The sequence below is a fragment of the Dermacentor albipictus genome, unplaced genomic scaffold (genome assembly GCF_038994185.2).
Source record: "Dermacentor albipictus isolate Rhodes 1998 colony unplaced genomic scaffold, USDA_Dalb.pri_finalv2 scaffold_12, whole genome shotgun sequence".
NCBI lineage: Eukaryota > Metazoa > Arthropoda > Arachnida > Ixodida > Ixodidae > Dermacentor > Dermacentor albipictus.
In genome coordinates this window covers 14,277,727-14,298,825 of record NW_027225566.1, presented here as the reverse complement: position 1 = coordinate 14,298,825, position 21,099 = coordinate 14,277,727, and the positions used below count along the sequence as shown (strand labels likewise).

General features: G+C 43.9%; 1 protein-coding gene across 1 annotated transcript in view; it reads right to left on the bottom strand.

The window, feature by feature from the left end:
- The window catches only part of Ttc30 (tetratricopeptide repeat domain 30), a 37,657-nt gene that overhangs the window by 4,326 nt on the left and 12,232 nt on the right, over window positions 1-21,099 (bottom strand). The window contains exons 3-7 of the mRNA XM_070528452.1: window positions 13,987-14,193; window positions 7,120-7,266; window positions 5,113-5,274; window positions 4,379-4,615; window positions 987-1,090 (exon numbers count right to left, since the gene is read on the bottom strand). Coding sequence (XP_070384553.1) covers window positions 987-1,090; window positions 4,379-4,615; window positions 5,113-5,274; window positions 7,120-7,266; window positions 13,987-14,193 — 857 coding nt within the window. The remainder of the gene's footprint in view (window positions 1-986; window positions 1,091-4,378; window positions 4,616-5,112; window positions 5,275-7,119; window positions 7,267-13,986; window positions 14,194-21,099) is intronic.

Below are 21,099 nucleotides of genomic sequence, written 5' to 3'. Positions count from 1 at the left end.
ACCATGCCCTATGTTATTTTCTAATAAGATTAAGAAATATTTAGTATCTTGGGTAAAGGACAACTGTTCGGTGGGAGCGAAATGCGAAAGCACCCGTGTAAAGGTGCACGTTAAAGAACCCCAGGTGGTCGAAATTTCCGGAGTCCTCCACTATGGCGTGCCTCATAATCAGAAAGTGGTTTTGGCACGTAAAACCCCATAATTTAATTTAAAGGACAGCTGTTAATCTATCCATAGATATGTCGAACCTTTTTTTCCCATTTTAATATTGTGGGTCTCCGAGGATTTCTCTCTGTTTATTCCGAGAATGTTTAATGAAAATTTGTACTCTGTTTTAAGGTATTAGTTTTTGTATTATTGGTTCTGACCTTGTTTTCGTTACACGCTGAGCACTCTTTCTTTTCATTTCCTCTTTTCTTTTTTATATATTTGAGCTTTGTTTTAGAGCCCACCAAATGACTCTATACAGAGTAAACTGTGCCCAGCCACGGGACACGGATACTTGTGCTTATGCGGGATGACTATTACTGTAGTGATTGTTTGCTATAAAAAACAATACCTTGCTTACGTATACTGGTGTGGCGATTCTGCGGGGTGATGTAGTATGGCCGCAGTGTGGCCTCGCAAGTTTTAGAGCACTCGACCACATTGCCGTTTCAGGTTGCCGCAGCCACCGTTGCCCGGCATCTCATGCTAGGCACGGCAAATATGACTACTGCGAACCTTGCGATCTGCAGTAGAACGTCATACCTACTAAGCAATCATGGCAGGTCATCTGTTTATCTTGTATACAAATCAGGCGCAAACGTTAGGTGCTTGATTATTAATAGGCACAACGTTTGGTGTTTAATTTTGTTCGACTGCTCCTCACGAAAGCATGATGGCTGGTCTATTTAGGTATATGAAAATATCGGTATCGCAAAAGGGTATCTGAGGCCGCGTACATCATTTTGCGTGAGCCACTATTCGGGAGAGTCACCGCGTACCTGTAAGTGAGCGCGGCGTGCTCAGCCAGCAGGTCGGCGGCGAGGGAATGTTGCTCCAGGCGGCAGCACAAGAGCAGCAGGTTGCCAAATGCCTCAGGTGGCTCCTGTCATGCGCATAATAGAGAAGACGTGACGACATGAGACGCGCAGGAGAACATCGCTCGTTAAACAGGCTTGTCAGACAGTGCCGTTCTGAGAAAGAAAGAAGTGAGAGGAAAAAGTAAGGGAGGGAAACTTCTGGATCTCTATCCCACACCAGCGAAAGAGTAAAGGGAAAAAAGGGTGAGACAAGGGAGCGGGAACATGTTCTGGGTTACGGCATGTCCAGAGAAATTATTCTTAGAGCTCTTGCGCGAATTTCGGCAGATCCAATGAACATATCGCCATCTACGTTAAGCGATGGTTTCTCGAATAGTTTCAGTTAAATGATGTGTAAAGAGCCACATGAAGCGTGCTATTGCGCTTTAGTTCCAACCAGCATTCTGTATAAATCATGATGCTTTAGTCTAGGTACGAGTTCACATGGCGTCGTTGTATAAGACGCAGGCGCAGCGATTATTTTGCAGAATAATGCTACGTTTTCCGAGTGTTGAAGGAAGCATTGCGAGTAGAAGTGTAGGTAAAAAAGAAGTGTGAAACAGAGCGATGCATGTCTACCCTTCAACACCGCTGATGAACGCACGACCAATAAGTAACCCCTACCAGGTGACCGCAGAGACTAATCGCCGACTCTACTGGGCGAGAATTCCTTTATTTTTAGTAAATGTCCTTTCTCCTTCAAATGTTGTTCGCGCTTTCCCTCGCAGCGCGAGAGCTAGCATTGCGAGAGCACATATCGTGCACTGGTGCTAAAATCGACCCACCGGGTCACCAGTTTGGCTTGTAACACATTCATGTATTGGCCCAATCTTGAGTACAGCACCTCCGGTATCAGCTTAGTTTACTGTTACGCTGTCTCCGGGGCCGGTCCCCCTTACCTCGCAAGACATCGACGGACAGACAGGAAACCAGGGCTGTTGATAGGCAGGGAAAGATTCACTTCAAAAAAAAAAGTGTTACGACATTTGCCTTTTATATATATGACTATGTTAATGTAGTCATTTTGTTTTCATGAGAGGTAATAAAACTTTATTGAGTGATTGATTTCCGAATTGACGTATTGGTGATGCCGTTGCTACTGATTATGTTCAAGGGCTGTTAAGCTTTATTCCTTTCACAAACTTTTCTAAAACGTTGGTTTCGGCCCCATTTCCTCAACGCGTGCTGGTTACTCTAATGACTCCGATAAAAACACTGAAATTGCGCAACATTGGTATCTGCTATCTACACATCTGTAGGACGCACCATACGGAGGCCGACAGCGTACTACCAAATGGTTTTCAAGTGTCTGTGCAGTGAAAACACAACAATAATGTCACTCCATACGCGTGTAGTCTCGCATGTAGGATATGAAAAGCATGCGAAAATATTCAGAGGCGGCCTGGTACGTAGAATTACTTGTAAGCAAGCATATTGAATCGACGAGGCAAGGACAAATTTATTAATGGTTAAATGAGGACTTATAAAGATTGTTGCGAAAAACGGAAAGATAAATGCTTATCGATCGGACATTGTGAACAACATTTGGAAAGAATGAAGTACGCCGTTAAATTTCGGGTTCGACAAAGCTCGACTCGACGTCAACGCTCTACTAGTACACGTATATATCCTCAGCATAAGTCCCTATCACGAAAGATCAACATGGCAATATAAGATTTCTTAAAGCTTGCATACGACGCTGTTAAGCAGGAGGTCGCGGGATCAAATCCCGGCAACGGCGGCCGCAATTCGTTAGTGCCGAAATGCAAAAATACCCGTGTACTTAGGCTTATGTCCACGTTAAAAACTACAGCTGGTCCAAATTAAACCGGAATGCCCCACTACGTCGTACTTCATAATTACTACGTGGTTTGGGCACGTAAAGCCATAATTATTAAATAATAGTGTACCACCTGACGGTGAACGTAAGCGCGCGAGGAAACTGCCTATATGCGGTCTCTACGACGGGGAGATAAAACTGATGGAAGAGGTGTATTCCAGAAATTTTGGAAAACGTCACCTAAGAAAATGTGCCATTATTTCCTAGCTACTGGAAGCGCTTGTGAACTTGCTTCTTGATTAACGTGATGTCAATCATTTATTATTCTACAGTCCACCTCATCCATTGTTCATTTCAGTTCATTTGAAATGGGAGCAGCAAACCTGGTTTATTTTTTCTTGATGAGGAATTTATTACTAGGGTATTGAGCTTGCATTTTGTCTATAAAGACGAAATGAAAATGTTATTACGCCTCCATCCCCGAGTAGTATCGTCCCTTGGAGGGTGATTGTCATTATTCAGTCTGTGTGTGTGTGTGTGTGTGTGTGTGTGCGTGTGTGTGTGCGCGTGTGAGTGTATGTCTGTGTGTGTGCGTGTTTGCGCACGTGCGTGCGTTTGACGCTGCATATGGTTCTGAATGTCGCGGATTTTTTTTCCACCATTCTTTTGTGCTATTTAAAATTTCATTTCGGATTCCTGCATGTGTGCGTCTATATGATGGCTTTATAAGTCGTTAGTTCGACTGTTACGACTTAATGCACTGTAGAGTAACAGTTGGGTCTTATATTCACAAACTTTTCGTGCGCTATAACGTTTGCATCAAAGGAACCAGTCTGCACTCACAATGGGACAGAAGGCGTAATACATTTCAAAATAATTCCTATAGGACGAGAACGTTAGTTAGATTCAAGGGGAGTACGGTAGTGCGATTAAACGAAGGGAAAAAAGAAGACACATAGGGACACACATAGGGCTGTGTGTGTCCTTATGTGTCTTCTTTTGTCCCGTCTTTTAATCGCGGCACCGTACTCCCCTTGAAGATGCATTACCAACAAGCCCACATCGCAACCCTCGTTAGTTAGATCCCACAGGCAGCAATAAAGCCCCACCCTGAAGAGCGGGGCTTGCGTTTTCCTGCGCTCGACGCATCGTTCAGAAACGTGAGGGGCTGGCATTTGCAGCTCCGAATCGATTTCGCTAAAAACAAGCCCTGCAGCTCCGGGTCGCAGTTGTCTTTGCTGTGCTTGACAGAGACAGGCGTGCGCAATTCCCTTTCGGTGGCTGCTATCGTCTCATGGCATATATCATACGTTTAACTAGCGGGTGTTTAGATTGCAATAACAACGTGTATCGCCCGCCTGTATGGTATAAATGCTCGTATTGTGCGCTCGCCATGTTTCGTCAGCGATATATATTTTTTTGCTAATATGCAATATATAAGCAAACATATATTGTAGGTTCTTCAATTCAGGACTGTTCAAGAGCTTGGCATGTTGTCAGCTTTTGTGCGAAGGAATAACTATGGCGACAGTACCTGCAGCAGGAACTGCAGCTTGGCCAGGGCAGCAGCCGGCTGCTGGTCGGCCTCCAGGAGCGCCTGGTTGTGCAGCGTCACGGCATCCAGTTCGTGCTCGGCGCGAGGAGGCATGTCCGTGAGGGCTTCGCGCGCCGCCGCCTGGTTGGCCAGCCGCAGCTCGATGGCCGCCTTCAGGTTGAACGCTTCCACCAGCGCGGACGCGTGCAGCGCGGCCGTGTTGCCCACGCTGCGGACCTGCGCGCGCCTTCGTTTGTCATCTTACGGCGGTGCGCGTATTGCGACGAGGAAGGCTTGATATGTGCATCCCGAAACGAAGGTCACAGAGCGGTGTTTCCGCACCAGCACGCCGAATGGTACAGCAAAAGTGCGTGCTGCGAAATTCAACCACCAACGCGACATTTAGCTGACATGTTCCGATGTGACTCTCGTGCTACGATATTGACGTCAACACAAACTTCAGTAAGTATAGACGAAACAAGACATTTGCATTATAGATATCCTGCTAAAGTTTCTAGCTATGCAATAGTTGCAATCACGAAGTTTCATTTTTGGCATTATCAGTGATGCGCTTCTGCTTAATCTGGAAGCAATATTTGCAAAGGAACTTGCGCTATTGTAAGATATTGCGGTCATAGAGATATCTAGGTATTAGGTAGCCATGAAGATGGAGCTCCGTCCCGCGTGCAGTCATAGAAAAACAAAGGAAACAAAAATGAAACCGACTGTGGCACCTCGAGTCCTTCGGTGGCCATCCCGACGCTCAGTTCTGGCCGGTCCCGAATGCCCCGCTCGATGATGTGTGCCAGCTGCTGCAGAGCCGGCGCGTAGTCCCTCCGGGCGTAATGGCACAGCGCCACAGCATACCACAGCTGAGGAGGTGCGTCCGCTTGCGACTGCGTGTGCGTCGCGGGAAGATGGACTGAAGCTCCCTCGCCATGAAAACAAAACAAAAAATTCTCACCGAACCACGTTATACCGAAGCCGAATCCGGCACGGAGATATCTGCTTTATATCGAGTATCTATTATAGGCATACGCTGGCAACCGCGAAAAAAAGTAAGCTGTGAGGTCTCTGCGAAAGAAACAAACTGCCTGTGTGTTAAGCCGGGATTGCAATCACTTCACCGAAGTGACAACGTAATGACGCATTATTTTTTTTGCATCATTGCACAATATGTATAAATGGTTCCTGTTTTCCAACTCTAACCTTGCTTCCTGTCGCTTTCCTGAGACCTCCTCAACCCGAACCCCATGGGTGAACGCCCATCAGGTGTCAGCAGATGTAGAAAGACATGTAGAGTGCAGTCAAGAGTAAGTTTCTTACTATTTGTCGCTCATTATGTCTAAAATAAAGTACCAATTACTGATACTGCGTATGAATGGCGATCGTGATGCCTCCGGTGGCCCAGCACAGGGTCTCTTGCGGATTTTCTTGTCCCCTCGGTGAATTGCCGTGTCGAGGCGTGACACAAACACAACATTAGGTTTCTTACACGCACTCCGCACCTTCGCTTAAACGCACCCGCGCAGTCGGTGTGATCCCACGGCATAGGTAGTGCGTTGGCGTCCGTGTTGCGCGCGAAGCAAGTACACAACCGCTCACCAAAATGCGCGCGCGCGTGCTGAAGGCACCATTTCACATTGCTGTTGCTGAGTGCACTCCCGCTGGAACGCGAACCCGAACTCTGGCATTACAGTCGTTAATCTAGCTCGAACGTGAGGTCTCAGGCTGAATTGCCGATGACATCGGTACTGGTACAAATATATTGTCGGAGAGCTTAAAGTGGCGGCTTGTCACCCGCCACCCCGCCAGTCGATGGTAAAGTTTACGGCACATATGTTAATTGAACAGCAGTGGCCTATCCTGTATGGAATATCTGCCGGGGAACAGCATGATGACGCTGCTTGCGTCGAAAGCCCGAAGCGGTTGTAGATATCACCGCGGCGTCAGTGAGAATCTGCAGCCGACCGCGGACATGTGTAAAATCAACGCAGAATACAGGGAAATTTGACGGCAGGAGACCATAAAAATACTAAGCGTTTGTAAAAGTTCGGGCCTAGCGAAGGAATTGCATCGAAATGCAGTGTTTGCTCAATCTTGGGTCTACAAATTTCGGGCAGTCGCAGGCGCGACCCATACAGGACTTCCGATAGATGTCAGAACTCTGTTGCACAACTTTGCTATCTTTATTATGTTTCAGTTGCGCGGATGGCTACACCTGAATTTTTTAATTATCCCCAGCCGTGTAGTACCTAGGCCGCAAGACCAACCCCACCCCCCAGCTTCGTCAGGATTCCGCAACCAAAGTTGGTGCTTTCATGCCACGTCAACGCCCAGGCAGCTTTGTTCACGCGCGCCACGTGCGCATCATCACGCATGAGGGTCACGTCGAAAAATCTAGTGGAAAACCGGGGAGCGTCAGAAATGTATGTTGCCGCCATATATTTGTTACACGGGCAGGTGGCGGTGTCACGGGACAGTCCTATCAATGTTGCAGCTTTGAAAAATCAGGCATCTCTAATATCGGGCGGCGTCTGTTTTTAATAAATCTCTCACACAATTGGCCCTCTGCAGTGCTTGTTGGAGGACAGCCGTTCGTCAGTATACTCTCGTCTGCCTTGCTACAGAACTTCTTTTCAAACTGTGTTTTGGCTGATAAAAGAGGTTAGTTCTAGCACGTTCCCAGGTTGTTTTGCGTGGATCTATGTAAGGTTAAATTGCTGCCCCGTAACTCTTACCTGAAGAGCCTTGTTGAACAGCGCCAGGGCCGCGTCGGGTCTTCCTTCCTTGTAGGCGAGACAGCCGAGATTGACTTGCGTATCTGCGCTGTCGTCCTCAGACGGGCCACCTTGCAAGAGCAGTGCGCGGGCACCTGCGAGGTCATCCTGCGTAGTTGTTACGAATATTTCAAAACTTTCCCTGGCATGCTTTCGTCTAACAAAGCGCTCATGTAATGGAGTGTATTTATATTGCACTGCTCCGCCCCATCCGAACCATCTTGACACTTATATACATCAAATCCCCCAGCACAGTACGCAGCGTCTTCCTGCGTTTTCAGTGCCGCAGAAGTGGTCCCTCCGGAAGATTGCATGGTAAGTGCCTTACTGGAGTGTATAGAAAATATCGACTATGTAGCCTATGCAGACACACCATTTAATTTATACCGATATCCCTCTCAAACTATTGTTTACTATGTGTTGTACGCAGATTTGGGCTCTACGAGGCTACTTGTGTCGATATTTGGAGGTATTTTCCTTAATTTTCTCCCTGCCATGTATAGCGATGCGATAGTGCTCCACGAAATTGTGATCGTGCAGTTGTTAGCGCATTATAAGCACTAGGAAATTTATACATTGCTGCTCTATGAACACTTGCGGAGTCCGCGAGCGATCAATGATGGCTTTCCCCGACAGCCAATTGACCTTCCATGGGTTTCCAGAGCAGCGGAGCACCTATGGCACCAAAACACATCTTTAAGGTACATACAACTGCTTTAGAGTCGCGTCAGTAGTAAAATATTTTAGGTAAAAGGGAAAAATGATCCTCTTTCCAAACAAACTTCGTCTAAGTGCTTCTGTGCAACTACATCACACCAAGCTCGCATAAATATCTTCTATTTGGTTATACAGTATGCACATCAACGATTATACAAATACTTGCATATTCGTTACGATTTTCCTGAAACCACATTTACACGCGGAGCTTGACGACTGAAATCGGCGGTCATTTTCTTCAGTCACCTTCTTCAAATGAATTTACTGCACGGGTACAACACCCCCATTTCCATTGTCTCCTCCATGTTCAAGATTCCAACTCTAACCAGCACTGCTTGGGCACGTTATTGACTCGCAGGTGTTTTCTCACGTTGCTTGCAGCTTGCCATCATTGTGCACAGCACAATGCTCGACGACTTCAACCATCAAGCAAGTATTGTTTCTTTATTCTTCCTTCACCTTTTGGCACGTACACGTGAGTGGAGGGGGATTCGCCATGGTTCACAGTGGAAACATAATATGAAATTCTTGCCTCCTGTTAACTTGCTTATCTGTACTAGCTATATTTAATTATTACTGCTTATAAATGATGTTTCTCGCGTTTTACTTCCTTGAATAGAGGTCATGCCAATGTTGACGAAGATGCTACGGTATGAAAATGATGTGAGCCAGTGTTATTAATGAGCAAAATGTGTTTTTCATGAGTATCTCTGTAGCAGTGCCGTCCTAGTGCACAATTGACACACTTCCTTTTGGGCTTGACCAAGGTACTTGCACAAAAAGATAAGATATTAATCGCCAAAAGTGGAAGGCTCATACGCAATAAGGAATTATATTTACGGCAGTAGAGGAGGAAATGCTCCAATGATTCTGTATTCTCACATCATACAAAGGTTCTATGGTGCGAAAGCACAGCTTCTCATGTACAGATTCAATTGCGCTATTTGAAATCCCATTACGGTACCGAGAGGGACATGACCAGACATTCTAGAGGAACGCTATATGTCCGTAATCTGGTGCAGCAAGGAGGGGCTCATTTTTTCTACTTAGAACTTGTTGTCGCCTCCGGAATCTTGTCCCCGCAAGCAGGCTAAGGCTGGGTATAAAGAAACCTAGTTCGCCACCAAGCGCTGCCTTTGCCAAGCTGTCTGCAGTCTCATTAAGTGCTAGTCCACAATATCCAGGTATTATTTCATCTTACTGATCAACTAAAAAAATTAATCGATGAAGGATTTCTCCCCGCCTCAGTTTTTATTGATCTAACACAAGCATTTGGTAGCATAAATCATAATATCCTTTTTTGGAAGCTCGAAACAATTGGTATTTGTGGGCCTGCTCTCTCTCTACTAAAAGGCTACTTATATAACACAGTTAAAGTTGTTTCCATTTCCAGCGCTTATTCTCGACAGCGAATCACAACGTTGGTGTGCCCCAGGGATCTATCCTGAGGCCACTTCTGTTTTTGGTTTATATTAATGATTTACATAAGTATCTTTCTTCCACAAAATGCATTCTGTACGCAGATGACACTATTATATTCACCTTTCATAAAGATATCTCATCTCTCGTTAATAAACTAAATGCTGACTTAGAAAATAACCTAAGGTGGTGTAATGCTAACATGTTATCAATTAATGCAACCAGGAGTAAATTTGTTGTATTCTCTTCTCATCAGCGAAACACACCATCCATTCCACCTATAACTTTCAGTTCTCACCGCCTTCCTCCAAGTTCATGTTCATTTTTCCTTGGTATTCTACTTGATTGTAATTTGAAATATCACAATCATATTGCTCACATAAAAAAGAAAATAGCTTATGGTATACGCATCTTAATCAAAACACGCCCTTACTTCACATGTGCCACATTACTCTCACTTTACCACTCTTTTGTCCAATCTCACATTACTTATGGCATAATATGTTGAGGCAACACCTATAATACTCATACTGCATCTCTCCAGACAGTTCAGAACCGAGCCATAAGAATAATTACTTACAGCCCACGCTTTTCTAATGCCATTTCCCTACTACACGCGAATAACATCCTCACCATATCTGAACTCACTAAATACAACCTAGGTAATTTTTTCTACAGATTTGTGAATAATGAGCTACCATCGATGCCATTTTCGCCTTCTAACCTGATGATTCATAGTACCACCAGATTTGCGTTGAATAACAATTTTCTTTTACCAAGAATCCGCACTAACTATGGTAGACAGACTGTACAATTCACTTCCATATCAATATGGAACGCCCTTCCTTTCACAATGAAAAACGCAAGATCTTTATCACATCTTAAAAGAGAACTAAAAATGCATTTTTTATTGACAGATTAACGACAAGGATTACTGTAGTCGGTCTTTGTTCCTTTTTTTTCTTTTTTTAATTTATCTCTTTTTCCTTTTGTTGTTGTAAAAATTGTAAATTTTGTTCCCACACAATTTTGCTGCTACCATGAGATATGCTAATATTTGTTTTTCCTTGTAATCAATCCTGTATATTGTTATGTAACCGCTCTTTTCTTGTTGCTTGTATACTTCCTTATTATATGTTGTTGTTGCTTTTAGATGTTAACTACAATAACTGTTCTTGTACAGGAGGTCCCGATACAGTCTTTGACTATGGAACCTCCTTCTGCATACTAAATACTTGTAATGTGACCCAACTTCTAATAATAAAAAAATTCTGATTCCACAAAAACGAATTTCTTCAACGTGAGGTGGAATGAAAAGCTTAGCCGCCGGTGCAATAGTAAATTATCTGCGCTTTCTGGCCACATAAAAATTGTCAGGCAGTCTGCGAGTAATATTATGTATGACACATTGTTCAGAATTTTGTATACCACCAAACTTATGGCCATGGACATAAGTTCGTGCCACACTTATAGCCATGGCATGCATACGCATGCATTGTTTAGCAAGAATAACTTTTATTTTCTTCCCTTTTTAGTCAGTTTTTGCCAAAACTTGGCTCATAGCCATTCATCTAGCAAGCAAATTTTTTGAAGGTGACCCACGCTCTCTCGTAGCTGGCAATGGCGGCCGCTCGATTATATCGACCTCCCCTATACAATCACCTGAAAAATCGTGTTGTTGGCCTTATCTGCGTTTCCCAAAGGAGGTATTTACAGCTAGAGATTAGAATAAAAAATCAAGAGACATGACTGGTAGCATATAAAATTAGCAAATATAGTTCGACTAGTTCGCAAATATAGATTAGTTTACGCAGGCGCACCACACACGATTATAGCCCAAGGTTTTTTTTTTTACCACAAAGTGATTCTACAATCGCCTTCAGCAGATAATGCTATTCAGTTCATTGAGATGGATTATCTGAAGGGAAGTACATAACATGCATGATAATTGTATATGGAAAACATAAATACAGAGGAAGAGGAATACGAAGTGTACCAGCAATGAATGGGAACTCCCAAGGGACCCGCTTTTCCGTCTTAATTTGTGAATTTTTTCCCTTGACCTCGGCACTCAGGAGACGAAATTCGGCCGATGACTTTTTGGCCTCGAAGCTGTACCAACGGCTCACACCGCAACTGAAGGAGTTGGCAAAAAAGGAATGTCGTTCCTTCCCGTGCTTGCCTGATGCAGGTGGAGAGATGAACGCTTCCAGAGAACAACAGACGCCCACTGAGCAGCCGCTCACTCGATAGTGACAATTTCGACCCGTGTGCGACAACGGATGCTGACCGCGAGACAAACTCTCCAAAGAGGGTACGTAGAGACGATCATGAACCCTAGAGCGATGTCAGAATAGTTGAAACCACCGACATGGGCGACATATCCTTTACCACGGTGACATACACGACAGCGCGCCAATAGAAAATGATGATGATGATGCTGATGTGTATATATTTATGCCGGATTGGCCCGGTATGGTCAGAGTGCGAAGATGCTTCATAAAACGAAAAGATTACTAATCGGACGATGGGCATAGATTTTTCAAGTGCAGATATCTGGCATGCTTTTAAAGGGCCTGAAAGTCATTGACGGCAAAAATGCCTAAAATGTATATTCACATAAAGGTGTGGAGTTTCCTGTGACAAGTTTTATGCAGTGATGTGTCGGTGAGAAGTAATATGAAGGCGAAAAGGTGGGTAAGTTGCGTTTTCACTTGGTGACGTAAAATAACTTTAAGAGCACCGCAATCTCCATACTTCCTTTGCGGAAAAGAGATTGGATGCCCGTGCAGTTTAGTTAAATATAGCTATTGCAGCTACACTTTCTATGAAGCAGTACTACGACTTATTTTCTTGGACAGATAATAGGTATACCTGCATTTTTTAAAGATGTGAAAAGTGCCTTGGTGCTAAACAGCGGTTCTGTACTAAGGAAGAGTGCAGGACCTAGAGGAGAATTTCTTTGATCTGACGGAGAGAAGTGTTCGCACCTTATACTTTCTGCTTCTGCGCATTCCGAAAAGGCATGCATGAAAGTAAGTGTTTCATTACACCCTGTACATGTTGGCGGTTCTCCACCCACGAGCAAGTATGAGTGACTGCCACATGTGTGACCGAGTGGCCATATGCACAATGCAACCTAAAGCCACCTCATTCGCTTTTCACGCAGTATGTTTTTTTTTATTGCGGCTGTACAGTGTACAGTTTATTCTCGGTCTCCTTGTCCTAGTCCCGCTGCTACGTTTCTCTCAGTTTCTACGCATGTATGCTTTGAGCTCAATATATGGAAGGGGGGGGGGAACTGTTCTAAAACATTCAAGAGCAGTCACTAGCGCATTCCTGTCCACCTCCATAATACCTTGTATGCCTTGAGTGCCAAGCACCCAGCAAATTATAATTTTAAATTTGGCTTCATCTGCCACGCAGAAGACCGAAGAGAGCTTATTTAGGATGAGAGGCTTAGATGCGCTAGTTAGTCGCTGGCTTGATGTAACCTGGTTATAACGGCGCATTTTGAGCCTGGAACACAGAAAGAATGCACAGAGTTCAGTCGCCCATACTTCAACTGAGCTTTACTACGGGAAAAAATACAGCAGCTGCAGTTGCTGCGCAGAAACATCGGAAACAGCATTACCACAGCGCACATTGTCAGCACAAAAGCAGATCGTCATGTCTCAAATCACAACTGAATGTCCTTCCGCACTCATTCACTTTCAAATAAGTTTTTTAGGACACACATTAAATTTATTATTGGGAGCCTGACGGTTCGTTAAGGATATGCAACTAGAAGGAAGATTGGAGCTTCCACCAGTTTGGAAGTGTCCGTTATTGAACGGGCCACGCAATATACTTTGCTGTTCCTGTTAAATAAATAAAAATCAATAAAAAAGCACATTCTAGGTGGAACAACAGTGCTTGATGCTACAAGTGTGAGGCCGCTTATCTGGAAATTGGTTCTACCTTCAAAACTTCTTTCTAGTGGACTTGCCTTGTGAACTCTCCGGCATTCAGAAATGAATTGCATGGTTGGACTTAAATAGAGTAGTTACAATATAGGGATTAGGGTTTTTTAAAATTTTGATATATACACTGTGTTTTTGGTGAATAATTTCGGCTTCGAAGAGCAGACCATCTCATACACTACACATAATTGTTATATTTGCACAAAAGCGAATTTTGATAATCCGAATAAAAAAAAATTAAGAAGTGCTTTACGGAAAGAGTGCGTTTGTAGAATGAACGAATGAATTGATATGCACAGGTAACTGCAGCCGATGCCAGTCGGAACAAGTAGTTGTCGACGAAGCTCATTTACTAATCGTGCCGCCCTCACTGTTTTTCACATGTCTTGTTTCGCCAGTCTAATGGCACGTTATCGACTGTCACTACAATGAACGTAACAGAAGTGCACGGGTTCGACGTCCAGCACTTATGAGCATTCAAAACGCCGCCGCCATTTTTTATATTGAGTGACGCAACGTGGTATGTCGTTTCTCTCGTACGATTCTACGTGTTTTCAAATGATGTCAGGCGTCCAGGGTGTTCTAGACATGCTCGGCATAGTAATGTAGTTCTTTAGTGGCGACTCACCTCCTAAATTCCAAGGCTTCGACACACCAGCACAGCATGCGGAGGGACCTGCCATATAGCAGGCGTCGCTGTTATGGCGCCTCCGGAGAACGAACTGCCTACCTGGGCGTAGCGGATGGCCGCTTGCAGCTGTCTCGCAGCCGGTGCCATCTCGGGCTTGTCTTCGGCCAAAGCCGCGGCACCCTGGAGGGCCTCGTCGTAGGCGCTTCCGCTCTGGTATAGTGCTTGGGCGCGGCTTAAGGCGTAACGAGGCTCATCTGGACAGAGGGTGCATAGTTGCTCGTAGCAGGACGCAGCCTGCTCGAACTCCTGCGATGTAACACAAAGCATAGAGCGCGCTGTAGGCGTACCCGTAAATCTTGTGCTGAACAGGTGGCTTGACATAGTGTTCGGGTGCAACCGGAATTTCGCAAGGTTACCTCTGCCTGCGATCTTGCCCCTATTTCTTCCCAACTTTATCCCCGCCAAGATCGCAATCGGTTCTTGTAAATTTACGCCGCCGACCAGCTAAGGGAAAACTTTAGCTCTGAGCTAACTCCGATTTCCTTGGTCAAATAAATCTCCATACCCAAACAACCGCTAGCATGAGTGTAAGGAAACTTATTGTATTTGAGGGAAAAAGTTATATTCTAGGGACTCTACGTGGTGAAGTTTTTGTATAAAGAACTCGACTTTTCTATAAAACTTTACTGAAAAGCACCAAGTATAACAATATAGAACAACAAAGTTTTCAAACCTATAGCTCTGCCCTAGAAACAGATATTGAATTAGTTCAACTGCATCTGTCAGAGAATCATTATAGTGGATAAATGTTATATATCTATTTATTCAAAATAGCAATTTTTAGGAGATCCTTGAGAGTTGTACTCACAAATTAGTGGCATAGTATTTCAGATGGTTGTATAATACACCAATTGTGTCCGGTTTAGGTGTAATATTAGCTGCATTTTAGAGAATTGTAATAACGTTTTCTTTATTGCTGAGGTGTGGTATGGCAGATTTGATGCATGATTTTTATATTAAAATTTTTAGGAAACATTTGACAAACCCGAAGTCGACTTCCTACATTTAACATATTTTAACGTTTTTCAATTAAATGCAGCAATTTTCACCAACATCGGTGCAGAGTTTGCGGACAAAAACAATTTCTACGTTCCCATTGATTTAGATATACGCTCCCCAGGTAAACCTTCCTCTTTATGCTCTCAACAGTTTTGAACCGAAACACACGTAGAAGCCAGCCATTCTTTCTGCTCCTAACCGGCTGGATACCGTTCACCTTACATTAGAACATGCTGAGTGCCCTCTAAGTTTTACAGCAGGCACATATCTACCCCTGTCACGATTGTTTGCTGCTCTATGTCTGTCTTCCATGTCATCAAGCACGGGCTTTAGAAAGCTCGGCACTATTGCCCCCCTACCCGCCATTATGAGGTCGTACAAATTATCTCTCGCAATTTTACATTTGCCATCCTTTGAAAGCCTACATACATAGGCGCCAACTACTAAGGGGCTCCGGGGTCCGAACCCCTCCTGAGTTTTCCGGGGAGGGGGGAGGGTTATTGCCAGAGTTTTGTCACCCACATCATTTGAGGTTTCTTTTGAGATGCCTCGACCTCCTCACTTAAAATTTTATTGTGGCTAATAGCATACTACACCATTGTTTACGCGGACGTGCACGGGTTGTCATTCATACTTTTGCTTTATTTCTGCTAATCCTGACAATAGGAAGACAAGCACATAAGAAGCATCAGCGGCCGCTGTCATATCCGTATTTTCTCACTTCAAGCTCGTTTTAAATTTACACGGTAAACACCGTGCACTTACGCAATATAATTAAATATATACGCAGGAGAAATGTCATTATATTTTGCAAGAGAAGGAGGTACCCAATTAAGGATTAATTCTAAAGGTACTAATAGGCTATGCCTAGAGAATGCATATGTTGCAGTATGTTCCCCTCGGTTGAAATTGCTTTGCGTGGTTTTCTGACGCTGAAAAAAATCTACAGACTTGAGTGATCCCTTCGGCCTAGTTTTTTATCAAAGGATGTCAAATGCCCGTGAATGATATGTGCCTAAGTATTGCTTCTCTTTCCAGTAAACAACGCTAACGAGTCATGAAAAAATATTTCTAATAATTTATAACAATTACTAGAGATGGGGAAACATTGTCATTCACGGAGAGACCATAACTATATACAGGGTGTTCCAACGAACTGTCATTCACGAAGGTTTAAAAAAGAGCATTGCGTTACCCGCAAAAAATATAATTATATTGTTTCCAGTACAGTGGAGTAGCTGCCACTAATATTCTTGTTACTGAGACTTAACTAGGTCATTGTAATTAATTATCTACCTCGAGACGTACTATCCCAACTGTCAATTTTTTATAGAGGCATTTGTAGACAAAGCCAAGAGACCTCTATCTGCGGTATTTTCAGCGACGTACTAATTGCATAGTAATTTTTTACGATTGATAAATAAACCCTGTGAAATATGGGGAATATGCCGCGACTGCGCTCCCACCTGCATTATAAAGCAGAGCCCTCGAACATGCTTCCTCTGAGTTAGCCAGGACCAAATAAACAAAACAAAGAAAAACATCGACATACCTTATTTGCCGCAGCCCTGCCGAATCAACACGTCGCGTTTGGCATTAGAAACAAGCTGTGACAGTATTTGTCTTAGCGTTAATAAAGTGCACGGATGGTTTGTTTTTCTTTTTGCCACAAGACCTATCACCATGAAAGCTAATTGACAATGTCAGTGCAACTGTACAAATGTACGTTTTTTTTCGTCCCAGTCGCCATGTCTTTCTCTAATGAGCAGAAGGTAAACATGATTCTTGCCTTGGGAGCTGCAAATGGCGACAAGAGGAAGGCCGCAAATGTATATTGGTCATGGAAGTGTGGTGGTGGACCAAACCCTTCGGCTATCACGACAAATTATGATAACTTGAGACAAACCAGTACCTTCAAGAAACAGTGGCGTATGAATCCATCTTTGAGTCCTAGCCTACGCACGGATGTTTTATCATTTATGGCCTCAAACGCTCATGCTAGCGTGCGGGACGTTGCCATCCAGGTACCAATTTCGAAGTCATCAGTTTGGTGGATTCTAACTGACGGCCTTTCACGCGTAGCACCTTAACCAGCACCAACGCTTGGAAGATAGGGACCTGTAGAATGACCTAGATTTCCCGAATTCGGTCCCCACAAAAGCCCATGCATCACCGGATTTTTGAGCAGCATCACGTGCACAGATGAAGCCAATTTTCGCAGAAACACCCAGGTAAATTTGCATTATGCGCACTATTCAAGTGACTCCAATCCACACTTGGTAAAGCGCAATTAGCACCAGTACCAGTGGTTGCTCAATGTGTGGTTCGGAATTTACGCCGGTGCTATAATCGGTCCCATCTTCATCAATCACACACTCACTGGAAAGCGTTACGTGGACAAAATCTTTGAAGGAGTAATGGATGAATTTTTCAGCGAAGTCCCGCATTCACGTATTCCACTTCTGTGTCATCAGCAAGATGGTGCACCAGCACACAGCAGCAGCGCGCACGAAAGGGGCTGTATGCGACTTCTCATGTGCAATAGATTAGAAGTGCCAGTTTCTTCTGAGGAGGGAACGGAAGAAACTGGTACATAAGAAGCCGATAAATGAGTTAGTGTTAAGAGGGAAAATAGAGGAATTCCAGATCAAGCTACACAACAGGCATTCGGCTTTAACTCAGGAAGAAGACCTTAGTGTTGAAGCAATTCCCGACAATCTTGTGGGCATCACTAAGGAGTGTGCAATAGAAGTCGGTGGTAACTCCGTTAGACAGGATACCAGTAAGCTATCGCAGGAGACGAAAGATCTGATCAAGAAACGCCAATGTATGAAAGCCTCTAACCCTACAGCTAGAATAGAACTGGCAGAACTTTCAAAGTTGATCAACAAGCGTAAGAAAGCTGACATCAGGAAGTATAATATGGATAAAATTGAACACGCTCTCAGGAACGGAGGAAGCCTAAAAGCAGTGAAGAAGAAACTAGGAATTAGCAAGAATCAGTTGTATGGGTTAAGAGACAAAGCCGGCAATATCATTACTAATATGGATGAGATAGTTCAAATGGCTGAGGAGTTCTATAAAGATTTATACAGTACCAGTGGCACCTACGATGATAATGGAAGAGAGAATAGTCTATAGGAATTCGAAATCCCACAGGTAACGCCGGAAGAAGTAAAGAAAGCCTTGGGAGCTATGCAAAGGGGTAAGGCAGCTGGGGAGGATCAGGTAACAGCAGATTTGTTGGAGGATGGTGAGCAGATTGTTCTAGAGAAACTGGCCACCCTTTATACGCAATGCCTCATGACTTCGAGCGTACCCTAATCTTGAAGAAAGCTAACATAATCCTAATCCATAAGAAAGAGGACGCCAAAGACTTGAAAAATTATAGACCAATCAGCTTACTGTCCGTTGCCTACAAAGTGTTTACTAAGGTAATTGCAAATAGAATAAGGCACACCTTAGACTTCCGTCTACCAAAGGACCAGGCAGGATTCCGTAAAGGCTACTAAACAATAGACCATGTTCACATTATCAATCAGGTGATAGAAAAATGTGCGGAATATAACCAACCTTTATATATAACTTTTATTGATTACGAGAAAGCGTTTGATTGAGTCGAAACCTCAGCAGTCATGGAGGCATTGCGGAATCTGGGTGTAGATGAGCCGTATGCAAAAATACTGGAAGATATCTATAGCGGCTCCACAGCCTTCGTAGTCCTCCACAAAGAAAACAACAAAATCCCAATAGAGAAAGGCGTCAGGCAGCGAGATACGATCTCTCCAATGATATTCACAGCGTGTTTACAGGCGGTATTCAGAGACCTGGATTGGGAAGAATTGGGGATAAGCGTTAATGGAGAATACCTTAGTAACTTGCGATTCGCTGATGATATTGCGTAGCTCAGTAACTCAGGGGACCAATTGCAATGCATGCTCACTGACCTGGAGAGGCAAAGCCGAAGAGTGTGTCTAAAAATTGATCTGCAAAAAACTAATGTTTAACAGTCTCGGAAGAGAACAGCAGTTTACGATAAGTATTGAGGCACTGGAAGTGGTAAGGGAATACATCTACTTAGGACAGGTAGTGACTGCGCATCCGGATCATGAGACTGAAAAAATCAGAAGAATTAGAATGGGCTGGGGTGCGCTTGGCAGGCATCCTCAGATCATGAACAGCAGATTGCCATTATCCCTCAAGGGAAAAGTGTATAACAGCTGTGTCTTACCGGTACTCACGTATGGGGCAGAAACCTGGAGGCTTACAAAAAGGGTTCTACTTAAATTGAGGACGACGCAACGAGCTATGGAAAGAAGAATGATGGGTGTAACGTTAAGGGATAAGAAAAGGTCAGATTGCCGGAGGGAACAAATGCCAGCTAATGATATCTTAGTTGAAATCAACTAAAAGAAATGGGCCTGGGCAGGACACTTAATGAGGAGTGAGGATAACCGACGGTCATTAAGAGTTACGGAATGGATTCCAAGGCAAGGGAAGCGTAGCAGAGGGCGGCAGAAAGTTAGGTGGGCGGATGAGATTAAGAAGTTTGCAGGCCTTTGCCCTCCAGTGGTCATAACCAGGCTGGTGATGATGATGATGAGATTGGAAGGCACGGGCCTGTAAATGGGCCGACTAGGCCACCTAACCTCTCTCCACTCTATTTCTTTCTTTAGAGTTATGTGTAAGATTGTACTTAGATGATCAAGACGGACTTCACATAAGCTCAGTGCAAAGATAACGGATGCCTGCCATAGAATTCGTGCGTTGGTCATCAAGAGAGCCACTGGAGATGTGATAAAGCGGACTCATGCAGTACTGCGTAACTGCAGGAGGAGACCTATTCAAACACGCCCTCTAGGCAGCAGCTGGTGTTAAACGGGGCTTACGAATAAGGGCACACTGAAAAAATGTTTTTTTTTTAATTTTTTGTTCAGGTATCCTGATTACCAATTCGGTTCATCTAGAAGTGGTATAGTTTCTTTCTTAAACGCATCGGTTTTTCCCTTTCTCTACACCTAGGTCGCTCCTCGTCTGTTTTTTTTTTCGTTTTTATTTTTTGCCATGAGCCTGTTTCTGCAGCATGCATACACGTTCACGAGAAATAATACCATCACTTTAACTTGGCTTAGGTCCGAAGCAAGTATCTGGCGTGAAATATCGCGCTCACTTTTTTTCATGCCGTGCAAACAGTGCCAAGATTTCGAAACATCCCATGTCTATTCCATAGCTTTTTGTGTTTTTTGCGTAGTCAGAGCGGCACTTCGTTGGCGCTATCAGGAGACTCTTGTTATCAACGTGATCAGTCGGCTTTGAGAGACGGATAGTAAGTGTGCTGTAGAAATGAGAGGAAGGAACATCTGCGAAACGCGAAACCTGCTGTTGGTGCTCCTTCCGTACCATTATCAAGGTGATGCGCTGCCTCTTCGGGCTTGCGACAGGGAATACAGTTGCTTTCAGCCAGTTTATCTGAGGGCACTGCTTTATGATGCGAGTCGGAGCCCAGTAACGTGGTATTTTTCATATTTCGTGAGGTTTCGTTGCCAGTCGGAAAATAAATTTACGCAATTAGTGCGTTGCTGAAAGCTCCGCAGTTAGTATTCATTTGGGGGTGCCTATTGACATTTTCATAATTCTAACAGTACTGCTCAAGTTAGAGAGTTAATTGCAATTACCGAAATAAGTCTCAGTAACAAAGAGTTACTGGCGGTTGGAGTAACGCTGCTGCTCTTTCTTTAAATCTTGGTGCGTCATAATTGGAGCACCCTGTATAATTCACTCAGTAACTGAAAAGAGGCCAAGTTGGATTCACTCTAAATCAGAATCAACAGCAGTGATGCGTAGCAGCGCCTATACTCGGACTCACAGAAAAAGAAAAGGAAAAGGACAGAGAGAGGCTGCAGTTTGGCCGGAAAGGCGAAACAGTGTTAGCGATAGCCAAGCATATATGTATACGACAATTACACGAAGGATGATGGTGCCAGATTCTGGGTGGTGCGAGAGGACGCAGCCTCTGAAACTGAAGTGTTGCCTACTCTGAGGTCTTGTAAATTCGCATACCATGCGACAGGTGACAAAGATATATATATATATATATATATATATATATATATATATATATATATATATATATATATATATATATATATATAT